The 18,758-nt window shown below is 52.7% G+C and overlaps 2 protein-coding genes across 2 annotated transcripts; both read right to left on the reverse strand.

Moving 5' to 3' along the window:
* Positions 1 to 936: 936 nt before the first annotated feature.
* On the reverse strand, positions 937 to 4,526 carry HMGN2 (high mobility group nucleosomal binding domain 2). Its single transcript, XM_063418824.1, has 6 exons — positions 4,219 to 4,526; positions 3,560 to 3,604; positions 3,135 to 3,164; positions 2,562 to 2,612; positions 2,147 to 2,242; positions 937 to 1,792 (listed from the first exon to the last, which is right to left on the reverse strand). Exons 1-6 carry the CDS (start codon positions 4,231 to 4,233, stop codon positions 1,757 to 1,759), a joined length of 273 nt encoding a protein of 90 aa, XP_063274894.1. The 5' UTR covers positions 4,234 to 4,526; the 3' UTR covers positions 937 to 1,756.
* A 1,458-nt stretch (positions 4,527 to 5,984) lies between these two features.
* On the reverse strand, positions 5,985 to 14,924 carry DHDDS (dehydrodolichyl diphosphate synthase subunit). The gene is made up of 9 exons (XM_063418812.1): positions 14,849 to 14,924; positions 13,815 to 13,898; positions 12,875 to 12,991; positions 12,193 to 12,335; positions 11,537 to 11,653; positions 11,261 to 11,362; positions 10,492 to 10,606; positions 9,275 to 9,382; positions 5,985 to 7,583 (listed from the first exon to the last, which is right to left on the reverse strand). Exons 2-9 carry the CDS (start codon positions 13,875 to 13,877, stop codon positions 7,347 to 7,349), a joined length of 1,002 nt encoding a protein of 333 aa, XP_063274882.1. The 5' UTR covers positions 13,878 to 13,898; positions 14,849 to 14,924; the 3' UTR covers positions 5,985 to 7,346.
* Positions 14,925 to 18,758: the final 3,834 nt, after the last annotated feature.

An 18,758-nucleotide genomic window follows, 5' to 3' on the forward strand; every position in this document is an offset into this window, starting at 1 on the left:
TTCCTTTCCGCAGCCACGTCCCGGCCACTCCTGTGACTGCTCAGGACGTTTGGGGCTGTTTCTGGGTGGGGTTTAATGAAGATTATCAAACAGGATTATTCACTATTATTTCTTTTCTGTTAGACATACCAGCTATGGGAGGATGGAGCAGTTCCATGGGGTACATCCCAAACTGCCTTTAGAGCACGCGGCCGCTCCAGAACACTCCCAGCACTCCTGACATCGGAAATTTGTGGATGTGAAACTCTGCCCTGCTCGTTTGCACTGGATTCCCTCTGAAATCAGCGCAGGTTGAAACAGGTCACTGAACTTAATCACAAACAGACACTGAAATCCCAGGGAAAGCCAAGCAGAGATGGAAAAAATATTCCATCTGACAGTCACTGAAGGAGACGTTTACACAGGGGGGTTTGGGTTTAGCTCTGGAGTCCAAGTAGCAGCTATAAAAATGGTGCATTTTTACCCAAAAAATCTCGTCTCCTGCTTAGTCACTGCCCCAGCCAGGTCTGGATTCGATTAGCAGGAGCAACAATATTCAAGTTTAAGTGCAGAAATGTAACACATCATCAGTTTTATGGAGCCAGTTCTGGTTTCCCTCCCAAGAAAAGCTCACCAGAATTTACTTTTCTCTGAAGCAAGATCACTGTATTCCTCCCAGTTTTGTACAGTGCTACATTTTAGAAAATAATTTATCTCAGTAGATTAACTTACATGTTTCATTTTCAGCCTCCAAGTAAGCCAAGTCTTTAAAAACATCCTGCAGTAATCTAGCTTTTAGGCAAGGAAATCTCACTTTTAGGTAAGGAAATCTCGCTTTTCAGGTGTGAATAACAATTAATTGTCTGAATGAAAACACAAACACAGACATGCACACAGCAAACGTCCTTAAACCACTAAGGAGTGAACTAAAGGCAAGAGAAATTAGAGAGCATTAAGAACAGTCCAAGCCAAACCGTATCCAGCTTTATTAAAGGTACTTTTCATGAACAATCATGGTAATTTAGGCAGGACATGGGCTACAATCTGCAACATTTTACAACAACTGTCAAACTCCCCTCCCTTTGTGGACTACTGAAATGGAGAAGTTGCTAAAAACCGTAAGAATCTTCAGCTCATACTTGTAGAGGGCAAAGTTTAGAGTGAGGGTGGACAATGTGAAACATCCGCGCGTTGTCTGACAACTCTGCACAAACCCACCCTGACTTTGAGAGGAAAGTTAAAAGCAGGTTTCTGTATCTGAGGATCCACAATAGAAAAGAGGAAGTGCAGCTCCTGTTTGAGCCAGCGTATCCCAGACTGGACACCAGAAATCCAGGGCACCTGACAGGGGACTGAGTGTGGGACATCCCCAAATGTCAGTTCTGCTGAGCTTTGGAGTGAGGGCTCTGGGCAAACAAGGAGACCCCAGAGGAGAACTGATGGCACTGGGATGTGGAGTGAGCAACAGCATCCCGGGAGCTCTGATGTTCCCTTGGACACACCTGACACGCAGCACGGGGGAATCCCTTCTTCCAAACACTGGGGACTGGCAAAAGCTTTTCTTATTAAAATTTAGGTTTTGAGAAATAGACTAAATGACATTTGTCCCCATTGCCCCCCACCCCCCCAGAACACAACAACAAAGCGGTCTGTGTGCTAACAACATAGCTTAAAAAAAAGTAAACCAAAATTCTGCATTGTTATAAAACTTGATAAAAAATAGTATTTCAAACTGTACAGTCACCAGAAGTACACAGTTATCAAAAATTCACACGTTTTACTTGGCTTCACCAGCACCTTCAGCTTTCTGTGCCTGAAAAGGAAAAGGGGAACAAGTCAACACGTGAAAAACATGGACACTGATTTTTCTATACAGCAAAACCCTGAGCAGAACAAATCCTCTCTGAGCTGCACAGCTCTGATTTTTAATAAAATTATATTTAACATCTGTGGCACCACAAAACACAACTTAGAAGTTGCTTTGTGAACTTTACAGAAGAACAGTAACTTCCATGTGGCAACATCCCCTGGCAAACAGACAACTTTAACTCTTTACCACCACCCCCATCTGCGTGGAGTGTTGTAAGCAGCGCTCGTCCCTGCCACAAGCCAAGACCTGTCCTGGTCCGGGAGGGAAAGGAACAATCCTGGTGCACAGCAGGGATACCTGGTCTGTTTTGGCATCTCCATTTTCTGCAGGGTTGTTTCCCTCCTTGCCAGCATCAGCTTTTCCCTTCTTCCCCTTGGGCACCTTCTCGCTCTTCTGTAAATGCAAGAGAACATTTGCTGTCAGCCCCCAGCAGCAGACAGGAGCCACAGCAGCCTGAGGGCCCCACAAGGACACAGCACACCAGTCTCTGTTTGTACGGGATAGACAGCAAGCGTGAAGGCTTCACTTCGGTATTTTTTATGCAAATTCTGTAAAATGTGCAAGTTTTCAGTTCAGCTTTATGCAGTGATGATGCAGCTCCATTTCCTCACTACACAGCTGTTAATCAAAGGTTTGTTAGTTGTTATCATTACCAGGCAATGCCAAATCTCATCACCCTTTTACCTTTCCAAACAGCCCTGACCCAACTCACCTTTGGAGCTGCTTTTTTAGGTTTGGGCTCTGGCTTTGGAGGAGCAGGCTTCTGCAAGGGAGAGAAAACCTGAGTTAGAGACTCTGGAACGGTTTGGCTTGGGAGGACCTCAAAGCCCGTCCCACCCCTGCCACACCAGGGACACCTTCCACTGTCCCCAGGGTGGTCCCAAGCCCTGTCCAGCCTGGCCTTGGGCACTGCCAGGGATCCAGGGCCTCCCCACTCTCCCAGCCAGGAATTCCCTCCCAATATCCCAGTCCTCCTCCAGTGGGAAGCCATTCCCCCTTGTCCTGGCACTCCAGGCCCTTGTGACAAATCCTGCTCCAGAGAAACAAACTACTTTTTTTTTTTAAACACTCATGCCAAATAGCTTAGTTTTAGAAAAGCAAATAAAAACATTTGAAAGTGCAGCCGTTATTTGGGCTGTCCATTATTTTACCACTCCCACAGCACCACACAATGGGGCAGGAACTTAATTTTCACCTCCAGCTCTGAGATGCATTTACACACCCAGTGGTCATGTGTGAAACCACCCAGTGTTGTGACATCTCTGCCCAGCAAGAGGATACTCACAGCAGATAACCTCGCTGATCTCCGCTGCGGCTGTTGGAAAAGGAGAACAGTTCTATTGAAATGACATGGATTATGGACTCTCAAAAGCTCACAAACTTGCTCTCTTCCCAAAGTAGTAAATCCCCAGAAATTATGTTTATAGTTCTTTAGTTTCTAGAAATTAAGGTGATAGTTCTCTTTTTCTGTATTCTCAAGACACATGAGGCTATGCCATTATAATTACTAATAGCTAATGATAGTTGAGTAGATTTTTCATGGTTAGAAGTAGATTTCTCATGGTTAAAAAGCAGTTAAGACTTTGAAAAGTCAGAATCAATTGAGACCAACCCTCGCCCCGACTCCCCAATTATTGTGGTGACGTTAAACCTCATCTTCCAACGGAAACACTTGATGATCCAACTTTCTCCAAACACTCAACTTCTTACCTCATCCTTAACTTTGGCCTTATCGCCCTTGGTCTCTCCTTCAGCCTGGGGACATGGACACAGGTTGTAGGAACAAGTGATGGACAGGATTCTCGCTCACCAGCCGCTATTTTAACCCCCAAATCCCAAGGGGCACATCCCCCTCGCAGCCCCGGCGGGTCCCGGCCCCTCCCCGCGGGGCCGGGGCGGGGATGCCGGGGCACAGCCCCGCACCGAGGCAGCGCAGGCGGGGCGGGCGCCGCGGCCTCCCCGGGCCGTGCGCGGGGTCTGCGCGGGGCCGCCGCTGCCCCCTCAGGGCGGGCCCCCCTCCCGCCCCCGCCGTTTTGGCGGCAAAGCTCCGCCGCCGCTTCCCGCCCTTTCCCGCCCCACACCGGCGCTCCCCTCCCCCCTCCCCTCACACCGACCTCCCGCCAAAACCAACCGGTTCGGACCGGCGGCGGCCGCCGGCCCCTCCCGCGCCCCCGGCCCCCCCGGGCTCCGCCGGTACCGGGCCCCGCGCCGCCCCCACCCCGGCGAGGCCTCGCTCCTCCGTTACCGCCCCGAAAGCGGGGGGGGCCGCATAGTCCCGCCCCCCCTCCCACAGGCGGCTCCGTGAGGGGGGGGAGGACACCGTGAGGGGGGAGAGGACACCGGGCGCGGGGGGCGGCAGCTGCACGTACCTTTCTCTTCGGCATGGCTCCGTGTGTGTGTGAGCGTGTGTGTGTGTATATGTGTGTGAGGAGAGCGGAGCGCGCTGCGCGGCGTGAGGGGGCGGAGGGAGCGGGCGGAGGGAGGCGGGGGTGTGGGCGCCGGGCGCGCTGGGCGCGGGGGGCTGCGGGCGCGGTGCGGGGAGCGGTGCGGGGCTGCACCCGGCGGGCTGCGCTGCTCCCGACCCCTCTAATTGGAATCGGGTGTTTATAAAGTTTTATATAGAGCCGGACGCGGCCCAACCGGTTCCAGCCGGATCCCCGCCGCCCCGCGCGCCCATTGGCCCGCGGGGGTCACGTGGGGTGGGGCCAAGGCGGGGAGGGCGGGAGGGGATGGGGGGGCGCGCGAGGGGGCGGCGCGCGCGCCATTCACCCCCCCCCCCCCTCCGTGCGCGCGCGCGGGAAACCCGCGGGGGGCGGGGGGGGGGGGCAGTGCAAAAATGGTGGAAAAAGGGAAAAATTGGGATGCGAAGGCGGCTCGGGATAAAAGGGGGACACCCCACCCCGCGCGCAGGTGAGCGGAGCTGTTCGTTCAGCACCTCCGGCCCCGCGGGGCCCCCGCGCCCGGGAGCGGCTCCCGGGGGAAGCACCGAGGGCCCTTTTTCCTGTAAAAACACGGGAGATGCGGAGAGCTGCATCCTGAGGAGGAGGTGGCAGTGCTGGAAGAAGAGAGAAAAATGTTAAAAAGCCATAAAACGACGTTAAATCGATTCACACAGGTGCCCGCTGCTTGTGCCAAGCGACCCGGGGAGTTGGGCTCCTTCCAGGAGGGGACATTTCTCAAACCTGTTCCATCTGCTCCATCAGCTAAAGATCCCCGTCCACACTGCACCCTGCCCCAAACTCTCCACTTCTTAGCTGAACCGCATTCAGAAAAACACCCCAAGGAACAGCCTTTCCCCCCTCCCTGCCCAGGTAAACTCAGGCTTTTCCACACCTCATTTTTCACATTTTCCCCAGCCATGCTAATTTTTCCCATCAAAATTAAAGATGGAGGTTCAGTTCTCACTGACAGGAGCCTGTGGCTCTATTCCCAGGGATTCCCTGGGAAGATGCCCTCCTGAAACTCTCGAGTTTGCCCGGGTAACTCATCCCCACCCTCTAACAAAGGAGGGTTCACGGGGGAAATAACTGGAAATTTCATTTACTGGAATAACTGATGCAGGTGAAATGTACAAAGTCAGGTAACAGGAACCTTTTGCCACTGCTCAAAGGACTCTTCCTCCTCCCCTACTCCAGTGACACCTTTTATAAAATGGATTAAAACTTTCCATCCAAGCATTTTATACACCAGATCCTTCACTTACCTCACCTGCAACGGGACCAGTACTTTGTGGAAAGCCACCACTGTGGCTTTCGTCACCTGTAGAGTCATAACACAATGGAAAACCTTTTTTTTTGTTTGTGTTCCCTTAAGGCAAAAATGCATTTTTTGAGTAGGAGAATCTCCCCATCAGCCTGGCAAAGCAGACTGGAGAGTTTCCATCTCATGGAGAGTACACTGTTTCCACAGTTTCCTGAAACATGGAGAAAATAAAACACAGCCAAAGAAGTTTATGACCAGCAGCTCTCATCATCTCAGCACATTTTTATCCAAATTCTCTTTGCTACTTACACAGAGGTGGAACCTGCACACAGCTTCACCTGGGCAGGCTTTGGGGTGTCAGCAAACTGCTCACCCTACACTGTAAAAAACAACCTTCAACTCATTCCCAGGATAACAGGAATCACATGAGGAGTCTGTCACAGAGTAAATATTATATTAAACCTGGATTCCAACTTCATCACACCTTAAAATAAGCAGCTCTACATAGTTGTAAACATTCAGGTTATTTTTTAAATAACTTTGGTATGAATATACTTTATTCCCAGTTTGACTACACAGTTCTCCTCTTCACAATCACAGGCCAAGTGCTCAGTATGCAGCACTTACAAGGCTTTTAAATCTGCATTTTGTGGTTTTCACCTGGAGGTAAAAAGAAACACTTCAAACCCAGCAACAGCTGGTACTGCCACATCTGTGTGTGCATCAGGAGCAAAACCCAAGACATTTTCAGTTCTTTGATCATGGGGACGGAAACCAGGAGGAATCAGAGACGGAAACACTCTTGGAAATCAGCTTCTCCATCTCCCTGCCAATGGAAAACTGAGAACAAGTGATACTCCACAGCTGCTCTGGCCACTCCCAGTAATATCAGCCAAACAGCCCTTCTGGAACATCTTGGCTGGGGTCAGAGGCTGGTTTTGGCTACTGTATTCCTGAATTAAGCCCACCCTCATTCCCTGCAATTCCCTCAGAGGGTTTGGCATATGGTAGCCATCACCTGTGTTTAGCTGATTTCCTTTCCTTCCTGAGAAGGTTCATTCCCAACCAATCCTTTCTTCCTGCCTGCTCAGAGCCTTTCCCAAGGTCAGTGTGGTCCAAGCAGCACCTTCTGCACCTGGCTTTTCCCCACATCCGCTGCTCAGGAGAGATCTCAGACCTGCTGAAACTTTGGAGCAGCTTTTTTTGTTTACAGCAAGGCTGGGAAACCTTCCTTGAGCTCTCTGGAAATCAGGAGTGGATACATCCAACCCAGCAGAGGCAGGTAGGGAAAAGACAAGCTGCTCTCACCAAGTCGGCAGTGGGGAATGTCCCTGACACCAGGAATAATCCTCTCCCTGCAGAAAGCAGGGCTCTCTTGATGGGACAGCAGAGGACATCTCAAAAATGGACTCCCTACTGCAAAGCCATGGAAAGAATCTGAGCCCAGACTGATTAATCAGGACTGAACTGGTTTGGCTGGGCTAGTTCAGGAGGAATCACAGAACTGGAGGAGGCTCGCTGCAGTTCACTTCTTGTCACCGGAACACCTGGTCTGGCAAGGACCCAGCAGCAGAGACCCAGCAGGGTGCAGGGAGGTGACCCAGGACAGCACCACCTTCCCCAGCAGCATCACAGCCCGGCAGGGCTCAGAGCAGCCATCCCTGCCCCGGGCAGGGCCAGGGGACGGGAGGTCCTGGGGCAGCCCTGGATGCCCACGGCAGGACCCTGCTGAGCCAGTCCCTCTGGGCAGCAGCTGCTCCCTCTGAACACTGTTCCCCAGAGCCCAGCACCTGTGTCATGCGGACACCGGACACAATCTCTCAAAGAAGTCTGCTCTCTTGTGCTCCAGGGCCTGCAGGAAGCCCTGGATCCTCTCCTCCCGCAGGGCCGTGCATTTCTGCAGCAGCGTCCGCCGGCGCCGCGCGTCTCCATGGGACGGGCACCCCTCCTGCTGCAGCTTCTTGGTCACGTAAGCCTGGTCCCTCTCCATCTGCTGGCGCCTCCTCTCCTCCAGGTACGAGTCTCTGGCCTTCTGGAGTGGAAAGCAGGAGCGTTAGCACCTTCCAGGACCCTCAGCTCACTGTGGCAGCTCTGCCGGGCCCTCGAGCTGCAGGTTCCCCCAGGGCTGGCTCCGGGGCTGTCTCCTCCACCCTGAGGCAGCCTGCTTGACTGCTTACAGAAAATACAGGGGTGCCCTTGTGGGCCTTCCCTCCAAAACACCACTCTGCTGGAGCATTAACTCCTAGTTAGAACAGATAAAAGGACAGATTGGGGGAAAACCCTCAGGTATTGGAATCAGAGAGGAACAGCTACAGGAGAACTTTTCAACCCCAGACATGCACACTGTCCTCCCTTTGGACAATTGTGAGGATTCCCTGGCAAAAAGAAAGGGCAGCCTCAGACACTGCAAAGTGGCTCTTGCGGGGAGAAAAGTGACCAGAGAACAAATGTGGACAATGAGAAACCTTGATAATAGCATGGCATGAACACATCCAGCCACCAACCAGAACTAAGAAAAGATGAGAATAGCTGGGAACAGAAGCTGCATTTGTTGCCTGTCAGAAACCAGCACCAGGAGCAAAGTCAGAACAGTGACCTTACTGTTCCAGACAGAAGCCAAGCTCATGGCAATGACAAACACTACTGCCTTTTTTGCTTCCCTCTTCATGCAGAAGGTGAACTGCCATTAGTTGTACTAATACAATGAATTGCTGGTAAGAAAAGGGCAGAGCTGGGCCAGAAATAGGAACAAAAGAGGTTAAGGACATGGAGAGTTTGGATGCTGCCAGACTGGCTGCACTTGATTAAATTCAGCCATAACCACAACTGGCTATAATCTCTTTGACAACTCTAAGGGGTGAGCAAGGTCCCTGAAGGTAGAAAAGGGACAGGCAATGTAATGCCTGTCTTTAAAAAGAGGACACAAATAATTAAGGAGCAGACACATTCAGAGCAAAATATGATGGAGGTTAAGAGCTGAGGCCCTTCTGCCAGTCACTGCTGCCTCTGTGACACAAGGTGCTGCCCCCACATTTCTCCATCGGGAGTTCCAGCTCCCACACTTGTTTTGCTTAAAAATAGCCAAATTACTGTCTCACTCCTGAACTGGCCAGCTGTATCAGAACCAGGTCAGTGAGGTTCACAGCAACAGCTCTGAAAGGAGAGGAACAATGTCAGCGAGCAATAGGAACATTCCCTTCAGCAGGTACCTCTGGACCCACCAGAAGGAACACACTTGTCCACAGACTCACAGCTCGGGCAGCCTCATTTCAGCTGCTAGAAAGGAAACTCAAAACCCACTTGTTACCACCCTGGACACAATGGTGGAGTTAGAGGAAGAGCATGTGAGCACTCCCTGCCTGTTGCAGTGTGAAGGCAGCACGTGCTGCCAGCACTGTGAGGTGTCTGAGCTGAACTGGCAGGTGTCACCCTGGTGTCACAGCAGGTGTCACCCTGGGGCAGAGCAGCGTTCACTGGGACAGAGGCTCAGCTGCTGGAACCAGCAATGAGTGACACAGACAGAGCTGACTCTGGATATTTTGCTGCAAGTAGAGGAGTCTGGCAACACACCAAGAGGTTGTGACAAGCCACAGGGTGCAGGAGAAGCAACACATGAGCTGCTACTGAAACAAGACCTTAGCTAACAATCACTGCTGCCCCTTTTCAGCCTCTCACCTGACTCCAGCTGCTGTGCAGGTAACACACGGGGCTGGGCTCCCTTACCTGTAAAGCACTGTAGTTCATCTGGAACTGAAGGATGGCTTCACACAAGTTCCAAAAGGAATATTCTGGCCACAAGACTGACTGAAACACCAGGCATGAATGGGATGTCTGCAGAAAGCAAGATCACCAACAATTTAATCACTGAGCAAGAGAAAAAGTCATTAACATGCAACTCTGTTGGGCAAACTATGCCACTTTCCCCATAAAGGTTTTATCTAGGCTGTGTTATCAGATTCTACTTAAAGTGAGGCAAAAACCAGCTAGGAGAGTCTGAAATTGCACAGTGTAGAGTCCTTCTAATTAATTTTTAATGCTGGGACACCAGTCATCCACTCCTGTAAAGGCATCAGCAGAATTCTTTCTAATGCTGTGTTGGTCTCCAGAGGTATTTTTAATAGTTAAGCATCACAGACTTATAAAAAAACTAAAATAGCAACACTGGAGTACCAAAGGCTAAGGGAACAACAGTTGAACTGAGGCTCAGGACATGACATTTAAGCCATTCTTCAAATGACATCTCATGATATTCCTTACTGCCCACCCATGAAATTTAAACTGCTTAATGAAGCCAAGAGTTGTGGTGTCCTGAACATATCCCTGAGCTGGATGATGAAAGACTTCAAGTCAAAACCTATTTTTGCCACCAAGTTCCTCACGGTTTCAGGTAAATACATTCCTGTGATGACTGCTAAAACAATCCAACACTTAACAGGACTCTTTACCACCGAGAGGAGCAGGCAAAGTTATTTCATAGCATCAACACAGGGTATAGGTGTGCCCAAAAACAGAGGGAGGAGAGGGGATGCCTTGGTAGGGAAGCACAGCTCAGGCCAGACTTCTGAGAACTCAACAATTAAATAATTTGGAATGAGAACATTTGATGTGGTTGCCTAAAGGCAATTGGGTTTTGGCTCCAAACTGTAGATGTAAAATAAAATGTGAGCTTCAGCTGAAGCAGCCCCACTCAAACGTTCCCTACAAACAAGTAATTATCTAAAGGTGAGGAGAGGAGCAAAAGAATTCATGATTTTAGGCAACCACAGATCTGCAAGAAGAGATTGCTCAGAGGTGCCCCAGCACTCAGTCCATCCTGGGAGTTACCTAACCCCAGCAGAAGGAGTTTCAGAGCCCTCATACCTGCTTGCACCTGGAGTCAGTGGAACAGCAGCATCTCTGAGGTAAAGATGGAATATCCCAGGGAAAAACAGAGACTTTACCTGCCAGAGCAAGAAGTCGCTGAGGCGAACCTCTCCAGAGGTTCTGATCAGCAGGTCTGGGTCAGGGGAGTTGTTGGTGTACAGACATTTATCCAGCAGCGACTCAGACACGTCACTAGAAGACAGACACAGGTCACAGACCCCTTTGCTGACCTGATGGATGTGCCACAAACCAGAATTAAGGGGGTTTATGCAAACTCAGGGCTGCAAATTAGCACTGGGTGGTGGAGCTGAACCACACAGAGCCATCAACTTGCTTCTGACAGACACTGCTGTCTGCTCCACAGGCTATTCCAAATGCTATTTCAGCCCCCAGAGCATCCCACTCCACGCTCTTTGAAACATAACACAGTGGTGGAAGCAGACTGTGAGGGCTTCCATCTGGAGCAGGGAGCAGAGTGTAACTACTCCTTCTCCTTCAGGGTGGAGGAACAGTGCAGCATTCATGATTCATCTGTTGTTTGACCTCATAGCTAAGACTGTCAGCCAAGCAGCCAATTGTTGTGGCATGAAATCTGCCTTCACATTTAAACCAACTTAAGACATAGACCTAGTTTCTCTTCTGTCTTGGTTGTGTATCTATCACCATGGTAACTGAAATAATAAAAGCCAAACATTGCATAGTAACTTTAAGTCACTTGTTCCAGTCACACTGGTTTAATGAGATCTATTTAAAAGCCACTTGGCTTCTGAGAGGTTTCTCATGCAGTGAGAGTGGCAAGACAGGCAGGATTCATCCCAAAGCCTCACACAGAAAGCCAGGAGTTACCTGGGTTCCAGCAGTCCTTGTTCCACCCCCCAGGCCATCTCCCTGACAGCATTGCTGATCTCGTGCCTCGAGGTGTATGCAAAGCAGACATTCAGAAAGCACCTGCAAGGAGGAAAAGGTGTGGAAGGCTCATCCTGGGCAGGCCCAGCAGATGACAGTGGTGTGTGCTTGTAGGACCAAGAAGGAAAAAGAGATGTAGCATGTGTGACAAGTCCCAGCCCTCGGGGAGAGGAGGAAGTCGTGAGGTATCAGCTCCTGAAACCGAGTGTCACTTACTTGTTGTAGTTCCTGGTTGCCAGCACAGCTTGGGCAATCAGCTCCTGGATGTCCAGGGGCAGGAGGGGCAGGTCCCCGAGCACACGGATGCACACCCCGTGCTTCTTCAGGTTCTCCCTGCACCCAACCACAGCGGGGACCACAGAAAACACATCAGTCTCTACTGCACAAGTGCCAACATCCACCCACAGCTTCAGCAAAACTGGGAACTGGGGAAAGGCAAAACCACCAAATGCTGCAAAACTGGCTGAGATTTGATCATCCCAAACCATTCCATAGAGGCACAGTGATCACTCCCCACACCAGTTCCTGAGGTACAGACACAACCAAAGGACCAGGAAATAACCATAGATTAGGCATCCCTACCTATGGAAACCTAGAGTACAACCACAGGCTTTAGGCGCCTCCAACAAACCAAAAATTAAGACAAAGCTTTGATATTTATGAAAACATCTGGCACTCAGTGTTTCTGACTGTGCTGTGTCTATCTGAACTCTGTCCTTGTCCCCATGGTTTGGATGGCACAGTTGTCACAAATCTGATGTGCCTGCACAGAGCTCTACAGCCCACGCAGGCAGGCACAGCCCCTCCAACCCCTGCAATTCCCCGTGTCCTGCCCCAGTCCCACCCTGTGGCACACACAAGGGGGCTCTTACTGCTCCTCCAGCAGGCGGCTGAACTTCTGCCTGGCCAGGTCCATGAGCCCGTCCACCTCCTCCTGGGAGCGCTTGAAGTTCTCGATGCTGAAGGCGTAAACTGTCACCTCCCGAATGCCCAGGTTCAGGCACCACCGCAGCGTCTGCAAGGAGACAAACAAAACCATCAGGCCAGCAAGACACAACTTCCCCAGGTAAAACCTTCTTGTGGCTTCTCATGAGGCCAGGACTGGATCAAAGAAATGATATCAAAAATATGAAACCCCTAGATGTGAATTTCAGATTCATTTTAAAGGACAGGAGGAAAACATCACTGCCTCAGGATGACTCCATCACAGGGGACTCATCCAGCCAGGAAAAGCACCACTGGTTTATCAATTATATAACACTGTACCTTTCAAAACCTTTCCAAAGAAAGTCAACCTGTTTCACAGAAATAAAAGCTTTGAGATCTGTAGGGTAGACATTTTAATTGAGTGCAAAACAGAAGAAAAAGCAGTTGAATAGAATGATTCTGCAAGATAACACAGAGAGGGAGGAGCTGAAGCTGTGAATCCTGAAGATGAACATCAGCTCCAAACACAGGTCTGGCTCCAGTGAAGGGAAGGAACACAGGACACCAGTCCAGCAGCAAACCCAGCTCAAACCTCCACCACACAAAGACACCAAACATCCTCCCCACCTGTGCCAGCTTATCAAAGCCTTGGGAATGTCCCTGCTGCCTCTCCACGTGACACTTCTGCGCGTAGCGTCGATTGCCATCCATGATGAAGGCAACATGCTTGGGCATTGGACCTGCCTGGGGAACAGGGAGAAGCACAGGAGAGCAGCAGCTGAGCAGGCCTGTCCTCCCCAGAGAGCTCAGCCCCTGCCCCAGCAGCCTGTGTGCTCCCAGCAGGGCACTGCTGTGTCCCAGCAGGGCACTGCAGCTGGGATGAGCAAGGTGCTCCTTCCCTCTGTGCCAGCCCCAGTGCAGGGTCTCCAAAGGAACAGCTCAGTGCTCACAGCTGACTGCACTGGAAAGCAGCTTTGCCCTCCCCATTGCTCTCACAGCAGAGCTGCAGGGCTCAGTGCCCCGTGCTGCAACAGCTGCAGCCACGGAGGAGGGCACACAGGGGGCTGTGCTGCATTTTTTATTTCAAAGCTCAAGTGCCTTTTCACAGACACAATTAACTTCAGAGAAAACAAAGAAAGGTTGTACGACTTCCCCCACAAAGAGCACTGTTCCTTTCCTGACCTCACTGGGCCTCACAAGGGCAGCACCATCAGTCCCAAGCCTCAGCAAGGAGAGGATTTTCCTGGAACTGGTGAGGTTTTTTCCAATACTCAGTTTCACTCCTTAAACTCCCAGCATGAGGCTCTCTCTTCCCTCCCTCCTTCCCATGCCCTGCCTTCATCAGCAAGGGCAGAGATCCTTCTTGGCAAGCACTGCCTGCAGCCTTGCTCATTTGCAAGGCTAAGCCTAAGTAATCTCCCACCCTGGGATGCAGATCCAGTGCCAGCACTAAATGCACCCTTGGCAACAACGCTCCCTCTCCCGAGCACTGCAGCCACAGAGACGGTCCCACCCTGAAGAACCTGCCAGCTCTTCCCCACAAAATCCACCCAAATCCATCCCTTACCTTAATAATGTTGGCACAGAACCTCTCTATGATGGTCAGCTCGCCCTCTCTGATCCACGACATTTTTTACTGACAGCTCCTTTCCTTTTTCAAAGGGAAAATGAAAATAAAAGGGTTAAAGGTGATTGTTTGAACCCAAAGCAAACAAACCACCTGGGAAAAATCAGCTCTGACTTGCTGCTCTGGAGCCCTTTACATTGTTTGTGCAAGTCCTTTGATAAGTAGGCAGTGGGGAAGCTCAGAAACAGGCTCTGGAATTTTCCAGCTGTGTCATCAGAGTGGGCTCTGCACCGGCTGCTGCAGGGAAAACCATCCCCGAGTCCCCCAGCCTGCAGGACTGGTTTGTCCAGAGCCACGGTTCGGGTGCCACCAGCACAAACTGCCCGGACCCAACCACCTGGACCTCATCCCGCCATCCAGGGGCAGATCGAGTTACACCGACAGATCATCCTCCCTGTGGGCTTTCTCTGCTTCCTCCCTCAGGGAGGGATCCCTGCCCGCAGCTGAAGCCACAGAACATTAAGGCAAAGAACCGCCGGACCTCGGGCTGCTCCTAAAGCTCGGCCCGAGCACACCCAACGCCACCGCTGGCTGCTAGTGGTCAGCTAATGGCGATCGACCGCGGTTTTACACAGTCACCCTAAAGAACGACCTTCACAGAGGGCTGCAAGCCCGGGGCGGAGCAGGGACGGCCGTGCCTCGCTCCCCGGGCCGGGCGGGCGCAGCCCCGGCCCCCGGGACCCCCTCCCGCCCCCGGCAGCGAGCGGAGCCGGCCGAGAGCGGGACGCACACCCAGACCCCGCGGGTGACCCCGCTGCCGGCGGCCGCGCACCGTGGGGACGGGGCGTCCCTTAGGCCTCCGCCGGCTCCGTGAGGGGAGGGACGCGGCGGCCGGCGGGAGAGACACGACGGAGCTAGACACACGACGGAAGGAGACACACCCCGCCCGCAACGCCCCCGCCGTGCCCGGTAAGCCCCGGCTCTGCCCCGGTCCCTCCCGGTGCCGGTATCTCCCCCGGTACCTGCCCCGGTACCTGCCCCGGCGGCGCCGCCTCAGCCTCCGCCGGAGGGTGACGTGCCCTTCCGCTTACGTCACACCGCGCGCCCACGGGGCCGCGACGGCGCGGGGGGCGGGGCCGCGCGCGCGGCGGGGCGGGGCGGGGGCGCTGAGGGGAGGGGGGGATGGGGGGCTCTGAGGGGAGGGGGGGATGGGGGGCTCTGAGGGGAGGGGAGATGGCGGGGGACAGGACACAGGGAATGGCTCCAAAGGGAGAAGAGGGCAGGGATAGATTGGCAGGAGATTGTCCCGTTGTGAGGGTGGGTGCCCAGAGCGGCTGTGGCTGCCCCTGGATCCCTGGCAGTGCCCAAGGCCAGGCTGGACAGGGCTGGGAGCAGCCTGGGACAGTGGGAGGTGTCCCTGCCATGGCAGGGATGGGCTTTAATGTCCCTTCCAGCCAAACCAGTCGGTGTTTCTGTGACAGGGCTGGGACACTTCTGGGGAGCTGCAGGTTCCCAGCACAACCCCCCTGTCCTGGTACCCCCCGTCGGGGCTCCTCAACCCCAGGGGAGAAAAACAAAATAACCACACACAGAACATCACCAGCAGCCATTGCTCATGGTCTTTATTAATTTTTTTTTCCAGAAAAGAAAAAAAACCCACATTTTACATAGCTGGTACAAAAACAAACATAAAATGAACAGAGGGGGAACCCTGCAGCAGCAGGAACTGAGGATCTCGCTGCAGGGCCTCCAGCAGGAAATGTCTTAGGGAAGGGTGAGTGACTCCCTCAGGGGTCACCCTGAGCCCCCCAGCACACACAGCACCCCAGCCATCCCCTCCCTCCCACCCATGCCATAAAACTTCACGGGTTTGACACAAACGCTTTGGTTGCTAGCAGTAAACATGGATTACATTCTTCCGTCTCCTCCTGGACATTTTTGGGACTCAAGGCTTTCGCCCCAGGGCAGACAGCCCCTCGTGAGGGACATCTTTGTTTTATTTCTCATACATTCAAACACTGCTGTGTCACAGCAGGACCCTGAGCGTGCCCCATCCTCCCCGGCTGTCCCCTCATGCATAGTGCCCGTGGGCAGGGTGGGCCATGATGCAGCAATTTAGTTAATTATTGTCATCGTAAGGGAAGAACCACAATGGCCAACACAAGGAGATGCGAATCAATCCCATCTCCTCCAGTGTGGCTTCCCAGCACAGATAAAAATCCCTGTTTTCTTAGATCCCAGCACCCTGGGGAAACCTGAGTGATTCCCTATTTGCTTCAGCCCAGGACAGGGATGGTTACAGAGCTTCCACCCGGCAGCTCTGTGTGGGAGAGCAGATCCATCTCCCTCCTCCATAACCTATTAGATGCTTTGGATATTTCTATTTTTTTTCCTTTTTTATTATTTTTTTCCCTCTTATTTTTGTAAACAATAATCAAGGAGAATACCGAGAGAAAGTGGAAAGATTTACAGAGGTGTTTACACACACTAGACATCTAGCAGAGAAATCACCAAACCAATAAAGTGGGAGCAGGGGGAAAGGTCCTACACGATCCTTGAGGACAGACAGGAATTGAAGGGGGCAGAGACAGGGATGAGGGGGGCAGATACAGGGATAGAGGGCAGAGACACGAATTGAGGGGGCAGAGACAGGGATGAGGGGGGCAGATACAGGGATAGAGGGCAGAGACACGAATTGAGGGGGCAGAGACAGGGATGAGGGGGGCAGATACAGGGATAAGGGGCAGATACAGGGATAGAGGGCAGAGACACGAATTGAGGGGGCAGAGACACGAATTGAGGGGGCAGAGACAGGGGTGAGGGGGGCAGCAGTTTCCCTGGCACAGCCGAGGTGCCGGGGGGAGGCCAAGAGCCACCCCCCAAGGCTCTATTGCATTTACCCCGTCAGACTAAAGCTGTTTTCCTGAAGCAGTTTTGTACAGATCCCGTTGCTAGTCAAGAACTAAAAGTCCTTCCCCCCTCTCCCAAGAAGAGACCACCACCTCACCCTAAGCTACTGGAGCAGGGCAGGAGCAGCTGGGGGCACTCTCCATCCCCTCAATGCCCATGTGCTGGGGGTCACAGCAGCCTCAGCGGGTCCCCCCAGAGTCCCCCATCCCTGGGGATGGAGTTGGTGCTCCTGTCTGATCCAGCCCTGCCCCACATCTAAACCTATTGCTACTAAAACCCACAGAAAATGTGCCCACAGCCAGACGCCCTCCCTGGGAAGGCTCCAGCCACCCCCTGGGCTGCAAGGGAAGTGTTCATGCCCCAAAACCTGGGATGCAGAGTTTCCCCCAGCTGTGGTGAGTCAGCATTCGAGGGGAGCCAGGAAGGAGACAAAGATGGAGCAGTTGCACCTCCCTCGGGCTTGGAACCGGGTCCCTCGTCCCAGGAGGTCATGGACAGCCAGCCCTGAGCTCGAGGGTGAGGAAGGGCAGGGGCTGAGGGTTACCCTGTCTCCAGCCCTGTCTCCCCACGCTCCCTGGTCACTGCCTGCTCTTCCTCTGTCCCCCTGGATGGGGCTGGGACCCTCATCCTGACCCCCAGCCACACAGCACCAGCCTGCTGGGAGACATCCTGTGTGACATCGCAGCCCATGGGCAGCAGGAGGACTCAGGGGGGCACTGGAGTGTTCCCATCAGGTGCAGAGGAAACAGGAGAGACAGAGGACAGTCCTCAAAAGCCACAGGGCTGGGAGAAATTCAGGAGCTGCGGAGCCAACAGGACCTGTTCCCTGCCCATGGCACTGCCTGGCTCCTCTATCCCCACACACGGATCCACAGACCCAAATGCTTCCATCAGTGCATGGGGAAAGAGACCATTAAAACACAGTTAAAAAGAAAACAAATCCCAAACATACCAAAAAACACATTTGAAAAGCTCAACAACACGTCAGCCCACCTAGCAAACATCCAGTGAGGTAGATCTACGCTTCCAATACAGACTTCATAATTTCTTTGTGCTGTTAAAAAAACCCTCCTCTCTGTCCAGCACTGGGCTACAGAGGCATTTTATCCCTGAGATTGCTCGAATACCTGAGAATAAGTTGCAGAAATTATGTCCTTTCTCTCCTTTTTTTTTCCTTTTCTTTTCTTAAAGATTAAAATATACAAAAATACAAAACCAGAATATTTATATTAAAAAAAAAAAAAGAACAACAAACCCAAAACAAAGACAACAAACAAACCCAAAGATACGTCATTCACGCACGTCCTAGTGCAGCTTTCACTTGGCCTTGGCTTCGGCACGGCCGGGGGGCTCCCCGGGAGAAGGGGGGTCCACCGGGGCCAATAAATAAAGGCAAGACTTGGGAAGGGCTGTGGGGAGGGGGGACAGCCCCGTCCCCTGTCCCTGGGGAGGCTCAGCCCCAGAGCCAGCGGGTTCTGCAGTGGGATGGGCAGGAGGAGCAGAGGAGTTTCCCAGAGGCTGGGGGAAGCCTGAGAGGGGAAGAGCCGGCTGCACAAAACCCCTCGTGCTCTCTGGTGAGGATTAGGGGGAAAAGTGGTTTTCCTCTGACTCTCTCTCTGCCAGGCTGCAGCTCACAGCCCACAAACTGAGGTGTTAGTCCAGCCCTGAGAGATGATCCATTTCCTCCCAGACTGAGCCCAAATCCAGGCTCTGCTGCTGTCAGCAACGGAGCAACCACGGAAAAACCATAAATCCTCACACCTCCCTGAAAGTGAGAGCCACGAGGAGCAGAGGGACCCGCGGGACCGGCCCACGGGCGTCTCCCTTTCCCTCCGCCTCCCTCCCGGGGCAGGCACAGGAGCGCGTCCCCTGCAGCTCACCCAGGCTGTGCCGGAGCCTGCGTGAAGCTCAGGAGAACAAGGAGCCGTGAGCTCCTCCCTGGGATGGTGCCCCTCTGCTCCTCCTCCCCAAACACAACTGCCTGGCTTAACTTAGGAAGAGAATAAAGATTAATCAAGTACGTTCGGGGTTTTT

The sequence above is a fragment of the Prinia subflava genome, chromosome 24, assembly GCF_021018805.1.
Source record: "Prinia subflava isolate CZ2003 ecotype Zambia chromosome 24, Cam_Psub_1.2, whole genome shotgun sequence".
NCBI classification, from domain to species: Eukaryota; Metazoa; Chordata; class Aves; order Passeriformes; family Cisticolidae; genus Prinia; species Prinia subflava.